The following is a 15,597-nucleotide window of genomic DNA, read 5'->3' on the forward strand; positions in this document are numbered from 1 at the left end:
AGGGACCCTGTAAAATAAAGTGTTACCAACTGTGTTCTGAGCTCGTTAAATATCACTGGCAAATTGCAGTGGACTCCAAATGCAACAATTTTGTATTTGTTTATTTGTTTAATTTCAACACACAACAAAAGTAACCTATATCCAGAAAAGCCAGTACTATATAGTGTTACCAACAGTGCTCTGAACTTTTTAAATATCACTGGCAAATGGCAGTGGACTCCAAATGCAACAATTTTGTATTTGTTCAGTTATTTTCAACACACAACAAAAGCAACCTATCCAGAAAAGCAACCTCATTTTAGAGCCACCATTTTAGAACTTCTTTATGCTTGATGTCTTCATCATGGCTATTTTGAACATGGATTTGAACTTTCTTTTGGCATCCATATACTGAACTGGTGTATAATCCATAAACCAATAGCAAATAGACAATGTATTATCGTTATTGAATGTGAATATTATATGAAATAACTTCACTAACCAAAGCCTCATTTGCCCTCCATGTTTTAGTAGATAGACTAATTGAAGTAAATATAGAATATAAAATACATTTATAATAAAACAAGGGACTTTATACACTGGACAGCTATTGATGAGCCTTTGGTACCAGCATGTAGTTAGAAAAACTATGTAGGTAATGCAATACTTGTAATGTAATACTATATTTTTGATTATTCGTATTAGTAGTAATAATATATTACTGGCGATGATTAAAGACAATAATAGTAGTAATAATAATAACAACTAGAAACAACTAGAGTGGATGCCATATACTGGCTAAAATGTTGCTATGTTGCTGAGCTCACTGAGCTAGCTGCTTAATTTGAAACACATGCATCAAGGACATATAAGGAGAGACCTTTGACCTTCATCATCAAATCAATTAATCTTTAAGTCCCTACAAACACTCATACCAAATTTGAAGCACTTGCACCAATGCATTCTAGAGATACTGTACTCAAGAATATCATGGCTGTCAGAGAGCCACATAGTTTTGAATTTGAAAAAGCTGTTTGACACATTTGTTCAACTTGGTCCGAAGATCATATGCCAAGTTTCATGAAGATTGGACAGAATATGTGGCCCCCTAGAGGTCAAAGGTCACCAGATGTTTTGGGTGTCCCCAGGATGATGTCATGAGTCATATGATGATGTCATGATGTCATATGTACCAAGTTTGGTTAAGATATGCTAAAGGGCTACTGAGAAATGGGCTTATTTCCTGTTTGGCGACCTCACCATCAAGTTTGATTGGCTGTCACAGCCAAACGCTTTGAATTTCAAGAAGATGTTGAATGCATTTGTGTGTCATGGTTCGGAAGATCATCTGGGCCAAGATTAGAGAAAATAAGACAAAATTTGTGATAAGAGAGGCTTTTTAAAGGTTTCTGATCAAATCAAAGATGGCGGAAAATCCAATATGGCCGAAAACCCCCATTGAGGATGCATTGAGTTCGGATTGGCCCAAGGGTTCCAGTGATACCTCGTTTGTGAAAAACAGATGAACGGGTCAAAAGTTAATAAACATTAAACTTTGACCTGTTGGTGGCGCTAGAGCTCTTGAGCTCGTGTTGCCTACACAGTATCACCACTTGAACCCAAGTGATGGGTGGTCTACTGCACTTTTACATTATCGGGAAGTTATTACATTATCAGGACTTGCGAAATGAAGGCTAACCTGATAATGTAATAACCTCCCATTAATGTAATACTTTATTACATTATTGGTTAAAAGTGTATTACATTATTGGGAAATGCACTTTATTACATTATCGGGAAGTTATTACATTATCAGGTTCTACACTCCTCTTTACAGACATGCCCACTTTATGCTGATAACATGCAGTTTTTTGCATGCAGTAATACTGTTTTGTCCTCTTGTAGAGGATGGATGGCTGACACACTAGATTCACAATAAGAGTCTTTCTCAGCAGGAAACAACACAACACAAGTGCTGCCATGCAATCACACAAAATACACAAATCTACTAAAAGTTTCTGAAACCAAATCACAGCATGGATTTTTCTCTCTTGGAGTCTGAATGTGGGATTATTGGTTACTGTCAGTCACCATACATTAAGCCACGCCCACTGCCACAAACCTGCCCAACCCTTCACAATAAAAGCCCATGTACGTCAGTTACTAAATATTCGTAAAATATCAGGCATTTAAGGTGTATTTACAGTAGGGAGAATAACACTTCGAAGTTAGGCTACATTTTAGGGAGGGGAAAACTAGCACCACAATTTTCAACCCCTTGACCTGTGATCCAAAGATATCTAAATTAAAATTGGGCTCTATGGGTAACCATGAGTCTCCTCTTTACAGACATGCCCACTTTATGCTGATAACATGCAGTTTTTTGCATGCAGTTAAACTGTTTTGTCCTCTTGTAGAGGATGGATGGCTGACTCTAGGGTTGTCACGATACTAAAATTTTCAACTCGATACCGATACTCAGGAAAATATTCGATACTCGATACCATTTTCGATACCACCAGGATAAAAACAAAGACCCCAAAATTTAACAGATATCTTTTTATTAACAAGAAAAATGCAACATGTAAAAATTAACAGAACAGAATATTTTCTCTTAGGTTATTAAGTTTACTGATATACTGTATGTTTTATGTGGTAATTATGTTTGATGTTTGTTTGTGTCTAGTTTTAGTTTTAATGTTATTTAATGTGTTAAAGTTCTTATTTATCATTGTTGTTTTATTTATTTATTTAGGTTGGTTTTGTGATTTTGTTGTTGTTGTTCTTTTTCTTTCTTTCTTTTTCTTTTTTACTGTGTTTGTCCATTGGTGACTTATGTTGTGTTTTGTTTAAATTAATAATAAAAAATAAAAATAAATTTAAAAAATGAAGGGAACCACAGGTTAAATATTTATAATAAAAAACAGTTGTGCAAAAAGAAACTGCAACTATGATGACAAGCTTCAGATACTCGATACTTTTGAAAATTAATATTGTATCCGGATACAACGTTTTAGTATCGATACTTTTGACAATGGAGGGTAAAACTAGCATCACAATTTTCAACCCCTTGACCTTTGATCCAAATATATCTAAATTAAAATTGGGCTCTATGGGTAACCATGAGTCTCCTCTTTACAGACATGCCCACTTTATGCTGATAACATGCGGTTTTTTGCATGCAATTAAACTGTTTTGTCCTCTTGTAGAGGATGGATGGCTGAGACACTCGATTCACAATAAGAGGCTTTCTCAGCAGGAATCAACACAACACAAGTGCTGCCATGCAATCACACAAAATACACAAATCTACTAAAAGTTTCTGAAACCAAATCACAGCATTGATTCTTCTCTCTTGGAGTCTGAATGTGGGATTATTGGTTACTGCCAGCCACCATACACTGCCACAAACCTGCCCCACCCTTCACAATAAAAACCCAATAATGCAACACTGCCAATGCCATAAAGTGAATTACTTTATTTACAATTATTAACCAGAACATGGAAGATGAAATCTTTAAATGGACACAATGGGACTTTTTTTTTCTTTACAGTATTGTTAAATTGCTTAATATCTTGAATGTTCATTCTATGTAAAAATACAAAAAATACACATCATATTGCTGAATGTAAGGTTAAGGAAACTTTTTGTTTTCTTACAGTAAAAACTTAAAAAAGTTTGACAGCAAAAGTAGTCAAACACTGTTGAATTGAAGTGAAAAGTCTACAGAATTATTTATTTTTTTATAAAGATATTAACTGTATCTTTTCTGTATCATGAAATAAATTATCTGTAAAATAACTTGACAGTAATTATTTATATAACACCCCCTCAAACACCAATAAAGGAAAAAAACAATCAATGAGAATGAGTTTTACAGAGAAGATATGATCAATAATCAAACAGGAAACCACAGGAAACCACGCCTGCCAGTCACAGAGTGATTGACAGCTCTTCGATCTGATGTTACATCATCATGACATCATCAAGGCATAATTTCCTCACACTGACGGAGAAATAAACATCACAAGGACAAAATAGTCACTAGGGCTGCAACGATTCGTCGACGTTGTCGACAAAAATCGATAATAGAAATAGTCGACAATGAATTCCATTGTCAAAAGTTTGCATTGCATTTTAGCCTGGATACGGCCAATAAAAAAATGACTTGCAAGGTTTGCAAAGCAGACCTGCGTATCACGGCAGCACCTCGGCGATGCACGAGCATTTAAATAGAAAGCACGTCGGGCAGTTGAACCAAACGGAGTCTGACTCGCCTCGGTAAGATTCAAGTTACATTCAGCCGATACGTTTTGTTTATAAGCGCATTTTTTGGCTTTAAAAGAGAGCTTTAACGTTATGTCTGACGAACGTATTTTAAATTAAATGCATGCAGTCTGAAGCAGAGAGCCAGCATGGAGCCTTTCTGCAGAAGAAGCAGATGTGCAACAGCAACAGGCTCCTCACTGAGTCAGTACTGGTGCTGGTCTGTGATATGAGGTTCCAACAGGTGAGCCCAGTTCAACCCAGACTACATCCAGAACCCAGAACCAGTTCCACCCACTTGATGGAGCAGAAATACAGTTTTAGAAAACACATTTTCCTGTCCAGAAAAAATGGACAGAGGTTTATTTATTTTTTGTATGAATCAGCAGCTGAATTGTTGAATAAAAGATGCATTTTTCATTTAAGTACCCATCTTTCTTGTGTTTATTATCATTTGCCACATATTTAAAGCAACTTCATGCTAAATTTAAGAAAAAATTAATAATTATCCGATTAGTCGACTAATCGTTTCAATAGTCGGTGACTAGTCGACTATTAAAATAGTCGACTAGTTGCAGCCCTAGTAGTCACCCTCCTCAAAGACTTCAGGACGTCTTGAAAAGAACGATGCTTCTGTTGTCCTGAAGCCACAGAGACCTCCACTGGTAAAACCTGCAGTGGGAGATTGTTCCAATTGGTAAAATATGGAAACATCCTCTCAGTGAAAGTGTGTGTGAAGGTGTGTATGTGTGTGTTAGTGTCAGCATCAGAGAACGACAGCTTTCCTCTGTTCCAGTCCAGATTCACTCTGATCCTCTGGAGCTTCTTCTGCACTACGAGAACAGTGAATCCATCTGATGGTGACCCTGATAAGTATTGATCTAAATGGAAACCTATTCTCCATAATCCAGACCGTATGTCTCCTTTCCTCTGGACAGACTCTGGTAACACACCCAGTTCCCAGCTTATATTGTCTCCAACCTCGACCTCCCAGCTGTGAGTCCCTGAGTTAAAGCCCTCAGAGCCCAGAACAGACCAGTTATAACCACCAATCCTCTCTGGATTATCAGGAAGCTGCTGGATCTCTCCTCCGCTGAGACTGGTCAGATCTTCAGACAGGATGAGGTTTTTACCAGCAGTGTTTGGGTCTAGAACAACAGGACTGTAGGAGACCATGTCCTTCATCTCTTTCCAGATGTTGAAGGCCAGGTTGCCCAGGTGTTTGGCCTGGTCTATCAGAGCTCCTGAGGGCAGCTGTGGATCCTCCAGCAGGAGGCGCTGCTGGACTCTTTCCACTGCAGCCTTGTAGTTGTGCAGGAATGAGACGTGTTCAGCTCTCAGCTGGTCCTCTGTGGCTCTGACTGTGTCTGAAAGAGCTGCTATCTCTCTGCTCAGAGCCTCCATCTTCTCCTTCATCACCTGACTCTTCTGCTCCTCTTCCTCCCTCAGTGCAGCCATCCTGGCCTCCTCTTCCTCTTCTAGAAACTGGTGAAGCTTCTTAAACTGCTCCTTAATCTGCGTCTCTGTGCTTCGGGCCTGGACCTGAATGTGTCCTGCTGTTTGATCAAACTTCACTTTAACTTCTTTAAAAACCTCTAACTTCTTCTTTAAAGGCTCCAGAGTTTCCTGAAGTTCCTTCTTGTGTTGTTGTGCAGCTTCATCGATGGATATGAATATGTGGTTGGTGTGTTTTTCTGAGTCTATGCAGACGAGACACACTGGCTGCTGATGGTCCAGACAGAAGAGTTTGAGTTTCTCAGAGTGCAGACTGCAGAGAGGCTCTGAAGCTCTCTGATCTCTCTCCTGTAAGAAACTCTCACACAGCTTCTTTAACACCAGGTTACAAGGTGGCTCACTCATCGAAGATTTCTTACAAACTGGACACTCTCTGGTTGGTTTCTCCATCCACCAGTTCTTTAAACAGTCTTTACAGAAGCTGTGGCTGCATGACAGGATGACAGGATCTTTAAAGATGTCGTGGCAGACAGAACAGCAGAGATCGTCCTCTAATCTGGAAGCCATTTAGTCTCTGAGTGAAGCTGAAAACACAGCAGACAAACAGCTCAGCCACTCCCTGTTCTCTCAAAGTTACTTTCACTTTCCTGTAAAACTGTCGTTCAGTTTGTGGATTCAGCAGCTGGGTGAAGTGGAGCTGTTCCAGTATTCCCAGTAATCTCCTGAAGTTGTCCTCTTTCAGTCAAAGTGGAGGTTTTAGTCCGAAGCTGAATCTTATCGTCCGTCTCTGAGTGTGTGTGTCTCTTCGTCTCAGTGAGGCAGAATAACATCCTGTTACCTGTTTCGTCTCAGGTGACTCAGCTGAGGGGCGGAACTTGAACACATTTGTTTAACAAATTGAGTCTCATCCCAACCTGGTGAATAACTCTGAGCTGCAGATCTCTGAATGAAAACAAGTTCTGTGTTTCCCACGAGTCTCTTTACTGACATGCTGTAACCTGCAGTAGATGTGTTGTTGTGTCCTCTTGTGTGTGAATCTTTGTGCATCCTGGGGTCCCTAAACAGTCTGTGAGCTGCATAAATGGGGTCTGAGTGTAAAGCTGAGACTCTTGTGGATTCAATGAGCCCAATGTTCTTCATGTGTGATGATGTTAGTGGGTGAAACTTGAGCTCAGTGTATAAAATGAGCTGCTGTGACCTCTAGGATAATCACAGCCTCATGAAACTTTACAACAACAAACTACAGACCTGGAGCATTCAGACTAGAGACCTGGAGCATTCAGACTAGAGACCTGGAGCATCCTGACTAGAGACCTGGAGCATTCAGATTAGAGACCTGGAGCATCCTGACTAGAGACCTGGAGCATTCAGACTAGAGACCTGGAGCATTCAGACTAGAGACCTGGAGCATTCAGATTAGAGACCTGGAGCATCCTGACTAGAGACCTGGAGCATTCAGACTAGAGACCTGGAGCATTCAGACTAGAGACCTGGAGCATCCTGACTAGAGACCTGGAGCATTCAGACAAGAGACCTGGAGCATTCAGACAAGAGACCTGCAGCATCCAGACTAGAGACCTGGAGCATTCAGACTAGAGACCTGGAGCATTCAGAGGATGGATGGCTGACACACTAGATTCACAATAAGAGGCTTTCTCAGCAGGCAACACAACACAAGTGCTGCCATATAATCAGCAAAAAATACACAAATCTTCTAAATGTCAAAAGTTTCTGAAACCAGATCACAGCATGGATTTTTCTCTCTTGGAGTCTGAATGTGGGATTACTGGTTACTGTCAGCTGCCGTACATGAAGCCACGCCCACTGCCACAAACCTGCCCCACCCTTCACAATAAAAACCCAATAATGCAACACTGCCAATGCCATAAAGTTAATTACTTTATTTACAATCATTAACCAGAACATGGAAGATGAAATCTATAAATGGATACAATGGGACAGTTTTTTCTTTACAGTATTATTAAATTGCTTAGTATCTTGAATGTTAATTCTATGTAAAAATACAAAAAATACACATATTGCTGAATGTAAGATTAAGGAAACTTTTTTTTTTTTTTTTTTTACAGTAAAAACTTAAATTTAACATTAAAAAATCTGAAGAAAACTTAAGAAAGTTTGGCAGCAAAAGTTGTCACACTTACTGTTGTATTAAAGTAAAACATTTTTTTAGTTATTCTACAGAATTATTTATTTTTTAATACAGATATTAACTGTATATTATCTTTATTCTTAAATAAATTATCTGTAAAATAACTTGACAGTAATTATTTATATAACACCCCCTCAAACACCAATAAAGTAAAAAAAACAATCAATGAGAATGAAGTTTTACAGAGAAGATTTGATCAATAATCAAACAGGAAACCACAGAGACGCCTGCCAGTCACAGAGTGATTGACAGCTCTTTGATCTGATATTACATCATCATGACATCATCATGACATCATTTCGTCACACTGACGGAGAAACAAACATGACAAGGACAACATAGTCACATGTTCCTCAAAGACTTCAGGACGTCTTGAACAGAACGATGCTGATCGTCTATTTCTGTTGTCCTGCAGCCACAGAGACCTTCACTGGTAAAACCTGAAGTGATTTATTGTTCCCATCCATATTGTAAAAATATGGAAACATCCTCTCAGTGAAAATGTGTCTGAAGGTGTGTATGTGTTTGTTAGTGTCAGCATCAGAGAACGACAGCTTTCCTCTGTTCCAGTCCAGATTCACTCTGATCTTCTGGAACTCCTCCTGCACATCAAGAGCATTGTCTCCATCTGATTGTGACCATGATGAGTATTCATCTATACAGAACCGTATTCTCCATAATCCAGACCGTATGTTTCCTCTCCTCTGGACAGATTCTGCTAACACACCCAGTTCCCAGCATATATTGTCTCCAACCTCGACCTCCCAGCTGTGAGTCCCTGAGTTAAAGCCATCAGAGCCCAGAACAGAGCAGGAATCATCAATCCTCTCTGGATTATCAGGAAGCTGCTCTTCCTCTCCTCCTGGTCTCAGAAACTCCTGTTCCTCTCCTACTCTCAGACTGGTCAGATCTCCAGACAGGATGAGGACTGTACCAGCAGTGTTTGGGTCCAGAACAACAGGACTGTAGGAGACCATGTCCTTCATCTTGTTCCAGATGTTGAAGGCCAGGTTGCCCAGGTGTTTGGCCTGGTCTATCAGAGCTCCTGAGGGCAGCTGTGGATCCTCCAGCAGGGGGCGCTGCTGGACTCTTTCCACTGCAGCCTTGTAGTTGTGCAGGAATGAGACGTGTTCAGCTCTCAGCTCGTCCTCTGTGGCTCTGACTGTGTCTGAAAGAGCTGCTATCTCTCTGCTCAGAGCCTCCATCTTCTCCTTCATCATCTGACTCTTCTGCTCCTCTTCCTCCCTCAGTGCAGCCATCCTGGCCTCCTCTTCCTCTTCTAGAAACTGGTGAAGCTTCTTAAACTGCTCCTTAATCTGCGTCTCTGTGCGTTGGGCCTGGACCTGAATGTGTTCTGCTGTTTGATCAAACTTCACTTTAACTTCTTTAAGAACCTTTAACTTCTTCTTTAAAGGCTCCAGAGTTTCCTGAAGTTCCTTCTTGAGTTGTTGTGCAGCTTCATTGATGGATCTGAATCTGTGGTTGGTGTGTTTTTCTGTGTCTCTGCAGACGAGACACACTGGCTGCTGATGGTCCAGACAGAAGAGTTTGAGTTTCTCAGAATGCAGACTGCAGAGAGGCTCTGAAGCTCTCTGATCTCTCTCCTGTAAGAAACTCTCACACAGCTTCTTTAACACCAGGTTACAAGGTGGACGACCCTTAGATCTTCTCTGACAATCTGGACACTCTCTGGTTTGTTTCTCCGTCCACCAGCTCTGCAGACAGTCTTTACAGAAGCTGTGGCTGCATGACAGGATGACAGGATCTTTAAAGATGTCGTGGCAGACAGAACAGCAGAGATCGTCCTCTAATCTGGAAGCCATTTAGTCTCTGAGTGAAGCTGAAAACACAGCAGACAAACAGCTCAGCCACTCCCTGTTCTCTCAAAGTTACTTTACTTTCCTGTAAAACTGTCGTTCAGTTTGTGGATTCAGCAGCTGGGTGAAGTGGAGCTGTTCCAGTATTCCCAGTAATCTCCTGAAGTTGTCCTCTTTCAGTCAAAGTGGAGGTTTTAGTCTGAAGCTGAATCTTATCGTCCGTCTCTCAGAGTGTGTGTGTCTCTTTGTCTCAGTGAGGCAAAATAACAACCTGTTACCTGGTTTGTCTAAGGTGAGTCAGCTGAGGGGCGGAGCTTGAACATAGTTTTAGACCCAACATTTATCAGGTTGGGTCTCATTCCAAACTGGTGAATAACTCTGAGCTGCAGATCTCTGAATGAAAACAAGTTCTGTGTTTTTCCACGACTCTCTTTACAGACATGCTGTAACATGCAGTAAAATGTGTTATTGTGTCCTCTTGCATGTAAATCTTTGTGCATCCTGGAGACCTGGAGCATTCAGACTAGAGACCTGGAGCATTCAGACTAGAGACCTGGAGCATCCAGACTAGAGACCTGGAGCATTCAGATTAGAGACCTGGAGCATCCAGACTAGAGACCTGGAGCATTCAGACTAGAGACCTGGAGCATTCAGAGGATGGATGGCTGACACACTAGATTCACTATAAGTAGGTTTCTCAGCAGGCAACATAACACAAGTGCTGCCATATAATTGTTTTTGAAACCAAAACACAGCATGGATTGTTCTATGGTGTTCCTCGAGGCCTTGGTGTCTTCTTGTCATATTTTGGCGGATTTCTGTCCATTTTTGATCAATTCTTGACAAAAAAAGGGGAAAATTTAGCACCAAATGTGTGGAACAAAAGGTATCAACCCAATGGTTGCTGCATCAAATTATGAAACACAATTGAACATGAGAATGGACTTCATACACTCAAATCATAAACCGTTATTACACTTTGAGTAATAACTTCATTTTTATTAGAGATTTAAGACCAGGACAACTTGACTCACAGTGCTGAGCTCCATCTCAGATTAATCTTTAAGGTTCTCAGCTTTTAGATGATGTACACCACTTCTATGTGGCATTTATTGTTCACCTGCTATCTCCCCCTAAAAACCCACAGCCCACGACCAAAAAAACTATAAAACAGGATGGATGAAGTCCCTAAAATCACATCTGTGAGCTTCTAAAATCAAAATGATTGCTGTTGCAACTAATAATTCTATGAACAGGTGGACCTGGGTTGTTATTTTCTCAGGCTGCAGCCCTAAATGTCTCCTCTCAGTCACACAGGTTTTAGATTTAAGAGGACGGGCGTTTTCCCCCGAAACATATACTGTCATAAAGACAACACTATTTTATAACTGTGTGTCTTTTATACGGAGTGGAGTGTTGTTTCAAAATGAAATATATATATAGACATATTTATGACACATAAAGTATATCATATGAATGAAAAACAGAGCCGGTCTACTGCTAAAGAAGCATCTTTTAAACCAGGCATGAAGCTGAAAAGATAAAAGATGAACAACTGGGGAGAGAGGAACCTCTAAACACAGTGCTGCAGATGTAGAAAGATACAGAAGTAAATACAAATTGTGTATTGTAATATAAAATTAAACTCCGTACTGTTTTGTCATGGTAATACTAGCCAAAGTATGAAAGGTGTTTTATCTTTCATAAGAGGATGTAAGCTTAGGTTCTGGGACACTGTGATGGAAGTTCACTATTTTGTGACATTGTATTGACAAAATGATGCATCAATTAATCAGACAAATGCAAATAATTGTTGGCTTCAGCTTTAAAAATAAAGCTGCTCTAATGAGGTTAACCTTGGGGTCAAAAACCACAGAACCTTCCAAAAAAGCTGCTTCACAACAGCTCTTTTGTTCTTTTTGAGAGCCAGTTGACAGAACTACTCTAGTGTCTGTTTGGGGGCTTATCCAGATGGCTCCACATTTGTTATGGTCACTCAGATTTATATTCATATCTAAACACATCAACAAAATATGGTTTTGCTGTAGCACAAAGCGTTCAGAAGATATGACCCTCTCTTGTACTCCAAAGCCTGCCCACAGGCTTTGAGCAAACATTCAGGCCCAGCTGGTGCAAAACTGTGTGGAACATTAAAAATCTGAAAACCTTTTCCAGCTTTATCCAGACATGTTGTGAACTAGCATTACTGTATCCCAAATCGGACACCGTTCGGCTAAGATTCTATCAAAATTTCACATTAACTACTAATATAAATGATAATGTTACGCTTCCAGTTAATTAAATGGTGTAATACTAAAGTCTAACTTCTTATCTTTAGTAATGTTGTCTCTTCTTTTGGTTATTTTGTGTCTTTTTTTTAGTCGTGTTGTGTCTTTTTTTGGTCATTTTGTGTCTTTTTTTGGTGATGATTTCAGTCCTGGAGAAGTCCCATGTTGCATTGCGACACTCCCACATGTATTCTGATGCATTTCATTGGCCAAGAGACCGAAAATAGGTGGAAAAAACTACAAATACTACAAAACGACGTATCTGCTTTCCCGGCTTTAATGGTAGCATAACGCAACAGCGTCCCAAGTTTTAATGGTAGAAATGCGATATTGCTTTCCCGCCTTAAATGGGTTAACACAAATGGGCAGAATCCAGGAAAAACATAATTTTATTTCTTGACCGTGACGTTTCAAAGTTACACACAGAACTTTCAAATGCGTTTTTATTGCACCATTGTCCGGCCAATTTGCAACTCATTCAACACTGCAAATGTAAAGTAGATTGGATGAACAGTTCTTAAAATATCCCCCAAAAAAACCCACTCACTCACACAGATTTCTTGCTTTATAGTCCAATTTATCTTTAAATTGTGTACTATGTTGTGTCATGATGCATGGTGCTATGATATATTATTTCACTCCTACAATAAACCAGTTTAGTGGGATGAAATGGTGACTCTCCTGTTTGCACAATTCACACTGACGGGTTGAAAAGGAGCCGACAGCATCCATGAGCATTATGTATGTAATCATGAGCAGCCTGGCGTGATAACCTCAGGACAGCACGCTCAGTGTCAGGACGCCCCCGTCCTTGAGATATCCTCCGCTCAGACAAAGGCATCACACAAAGACACACTGTGCTTGTATATCTTTAGAAAATTGTCTGCACTTTTTTTTTGACACCAGCTCACCTTTCAGCAGATGCTCTTGTCTGTAGGAACAGCTTCTCTGCAAGGATTAATTATTCTCAAACTTTTCCTCTGAGGAGGTGGAAGAAGTACAAAGTAAAAAATGCTGATATCACACTGGGAGATGGGAAAAAGTATTCAGTAGTCAACTTTTGAACAACTCTTATACCAAAACATTTTGGTATCTACATTGTCTGAAATGTAAATAAAACCAGAATGCATCAAGTTTAGAATGGGTACATACAGTCCTGTCCACCCTTTTTTTTTTTTTTCAATTTCTTGTTCATTTTAAGGTCTGCTACAACTAAAGGTACATTTCTTTGGACTAGGGCTGGGCGATATATCGATTTAAAAAATATATCGATATATTTTTAAATGTGATATGGAATTAGGCCATATCGCATATATCGATGTAGTTACATTTTTTCTCTTTCTTTGCATGTAAATGCTGCCCTTACTAGAGTTCACATATTTAGTTATTTTGTAATGTTGGTTATTCTTTTCTCATATAAAAAAAAAAGGCCTATTTTATTTCATACACTTTTTTTATTTAAGTGTGCACTTTATGGACCTTTGATTTTTTTAAAAAGGTACCCCTGTTGTTATACAGTATTTATGTTCACTTAAGTAAACAGTTTAAATAAAACTACTTGTGACATGTCATATTTGACTTTGACTGAACATTTGCTCTCACTTTGCGATAAAAATATCAGGATATATATCGATATTCGGCCGAAATATATTAGGATATGACTTTTGGTCCATATCGCCCAGCTTTAGTTTGGACAAATATAATGATAACAATGAAAATAGCTGATAAGAGTTTAATTAAAGAGTTGATATTTAGACATTTTCCATGGTTACCTAGATAATAACCAAAATCATTTTCAAGAAAACCATGGAAAATGGATAGATATAGCTGTTGAATAAACAATGAACAATAAACTGAAGAAAACAAGGGTGGTCTAATAATTTGTTTCCATGACTGTATATTTCCAATTAGCAAAAGTTTCTAGTATCTTTTTTGTACTGAATTCAAGTGATTATAGACCACAAAGGAAACTTTTTTGGAATTGGTGTTGTACTTAGTCAGTTCCAGTGGTAGAAAATTGTTTTGGCTCTATATCCAGAAGTATATCCAGATATATGCAGATGTGCATTTAGGTCATCTCTACTATGTGGTTTAGGTAAAACAAGACTTTTTTTTCCACCAGGTCATGATGACCCAATGGACAACGCTTCTCTGGATCTGTTTGGTCCTGCTAGTGAGGCTTACAGCTCGGGCTCAGAGACTCCTGAACTCCTGCTGGAGGACCCCCAACCGCCCATCCCATTTCTCGAACCACCAGTTCCCTCCATTCACCACAGGAGTCCCGTTGGGATGCCTCCTCACGTGCAGTTCCTCCAGTCGATGTGCGCCCTACACCGAGTGGAAGGGAACCACAAAGGCCTGGAGTCCCTGTGGTTCGGCCCTGATGGGGACGCAGGGTCGGTGTTGGTGGACTCCGTGTGCCAGCTCCTGGACTTGGTGGTGGCGGCGTGCAGGGATCCTCCTCCGATGGGTCCTGTGGATATGGTCCTGCAGGCCTGCCAGGTCACAACCCGAGCCATTGACCTGTTCTGCTCCAAGGTAATTATAGTTAACGAAAACTAGTGTTAGAGTTCGTTTTGTGCAGAACAGATGAGAGGAGACTAAAATCCTTTTGACTATTTATTTAAGACAGTAATGAAAGAGTAAAATTATGTACATGGACCTTCTCTGTTCAGAAATCACAGGCTGCTAAGCAGTTAGCTGTAACCACCTCCCAGAAAAGGATGCCTAACTTACTTTTACACAGAGTTTTATAATATGAATGTGCGACTATCTGATTGGTCAAAACTGTTGGGGCAGCACCACGGTTTAGTCTCGGCCCGCCCATTACGTTGGCACGCAGGCTATAGTCCTAGCCTCTTGGTGCTTCAGCTTCCGGTCAGCGCCCTGTGGAAGGAAAAAAGCTAACAGCACACTTTGTATCTTGTCTAGTGTTCGTCAGTATCTATCTCCACCTGGTCAGTATCTATCTCCACCTGGTCAGTATCTATCTCCACCTGGTCAGTATCTATCTCCACCTGGTTAGTATCTATCTCCACCTGGTCAGTATCTATCTCCACCTGGTCAGTATCTATCTCCACCTGGTCAGTATCTATCTCCACCTGGTTAGTATCTATCTCCACCTGGTTAGTATCTATCTCCACCTGGTCAGTATCTATCTCCACCTGGTCAGTATCTATCTCCACCTGGTTAGTATCTATCTCCACCTGGTCAGTATCTATCTCCACCTGGTCAGTATCTATCTCCACCTGGTCAGTATCTATCTCCACCTGGTCAGTATCTATCTCCACCTGGTCAGTATCTATCTCCACCTGGTCAGTATCTATCTCCACCTGGGCCCGTGGCCTTGAATTGGAGCACAAAGATTGCTTCAGTTTTTTATCTGCTTGCCCTCAAATTATGTGGCGATGTGCAAAGTGTTATCAGTATGTCTTTTCTTTCGATACTCCTTATTTCTGTGTGCTGTGCCTGGCATATAAATGTGTTTTATAAATGTGTCTAAGCAGCATTTTTGCTAAAAGTCATAATTTGATTATTGCTACTTTGTATTAATCCCTAACACTAGAATTGAAAAACATTTTTGTTAACTGAAATAAAAATATATATATAAATATATATATT

The 15,597-nt window shown here is 39.9% G+C and overlaps 1 protein-coding gene across 3 annotated transcripts in view; it reads left to right on the top strand.

Annotated features, from left to right (window-relative positions):
- Positions 1 to 15,597, top strand: part of mei4 (meiosis-specific, MEI4 homolog (S. cerevisiae)) — a 99,632-nt gene that overhangs the window by 10,291 nt on the left and 73,744 nt on the right. For all 3 annotated transcript variants that reach the window (XM_059357011.1, XM_059357010.1, XM_059357012.1), the window contains one exon: positions 14,099 to 14,514. In XM_059357011.1, the coding sequence (XP_059212994.1) occupies positions 14,099 to 14,514 (416 nt within the window). The remainder of the gene's footprint in view (positions 1 to 14,098; positions 14,515 to 15,597) is intronic.

This window comes from Centropristis striata, chromosome 18, assembly GCF_030273125.1.
Source record: "Centropristis striata isolate RG_2023a ecotype Rhode Island chromosome 18, C.striata_1.0, whole genome shotgun sequence".
Lineage (NCBI taxonomy): Eukaryota > Metazoa > Chordata > Actinopteri > Perciformes > Serranidae > Centropristis > Centropristis striata.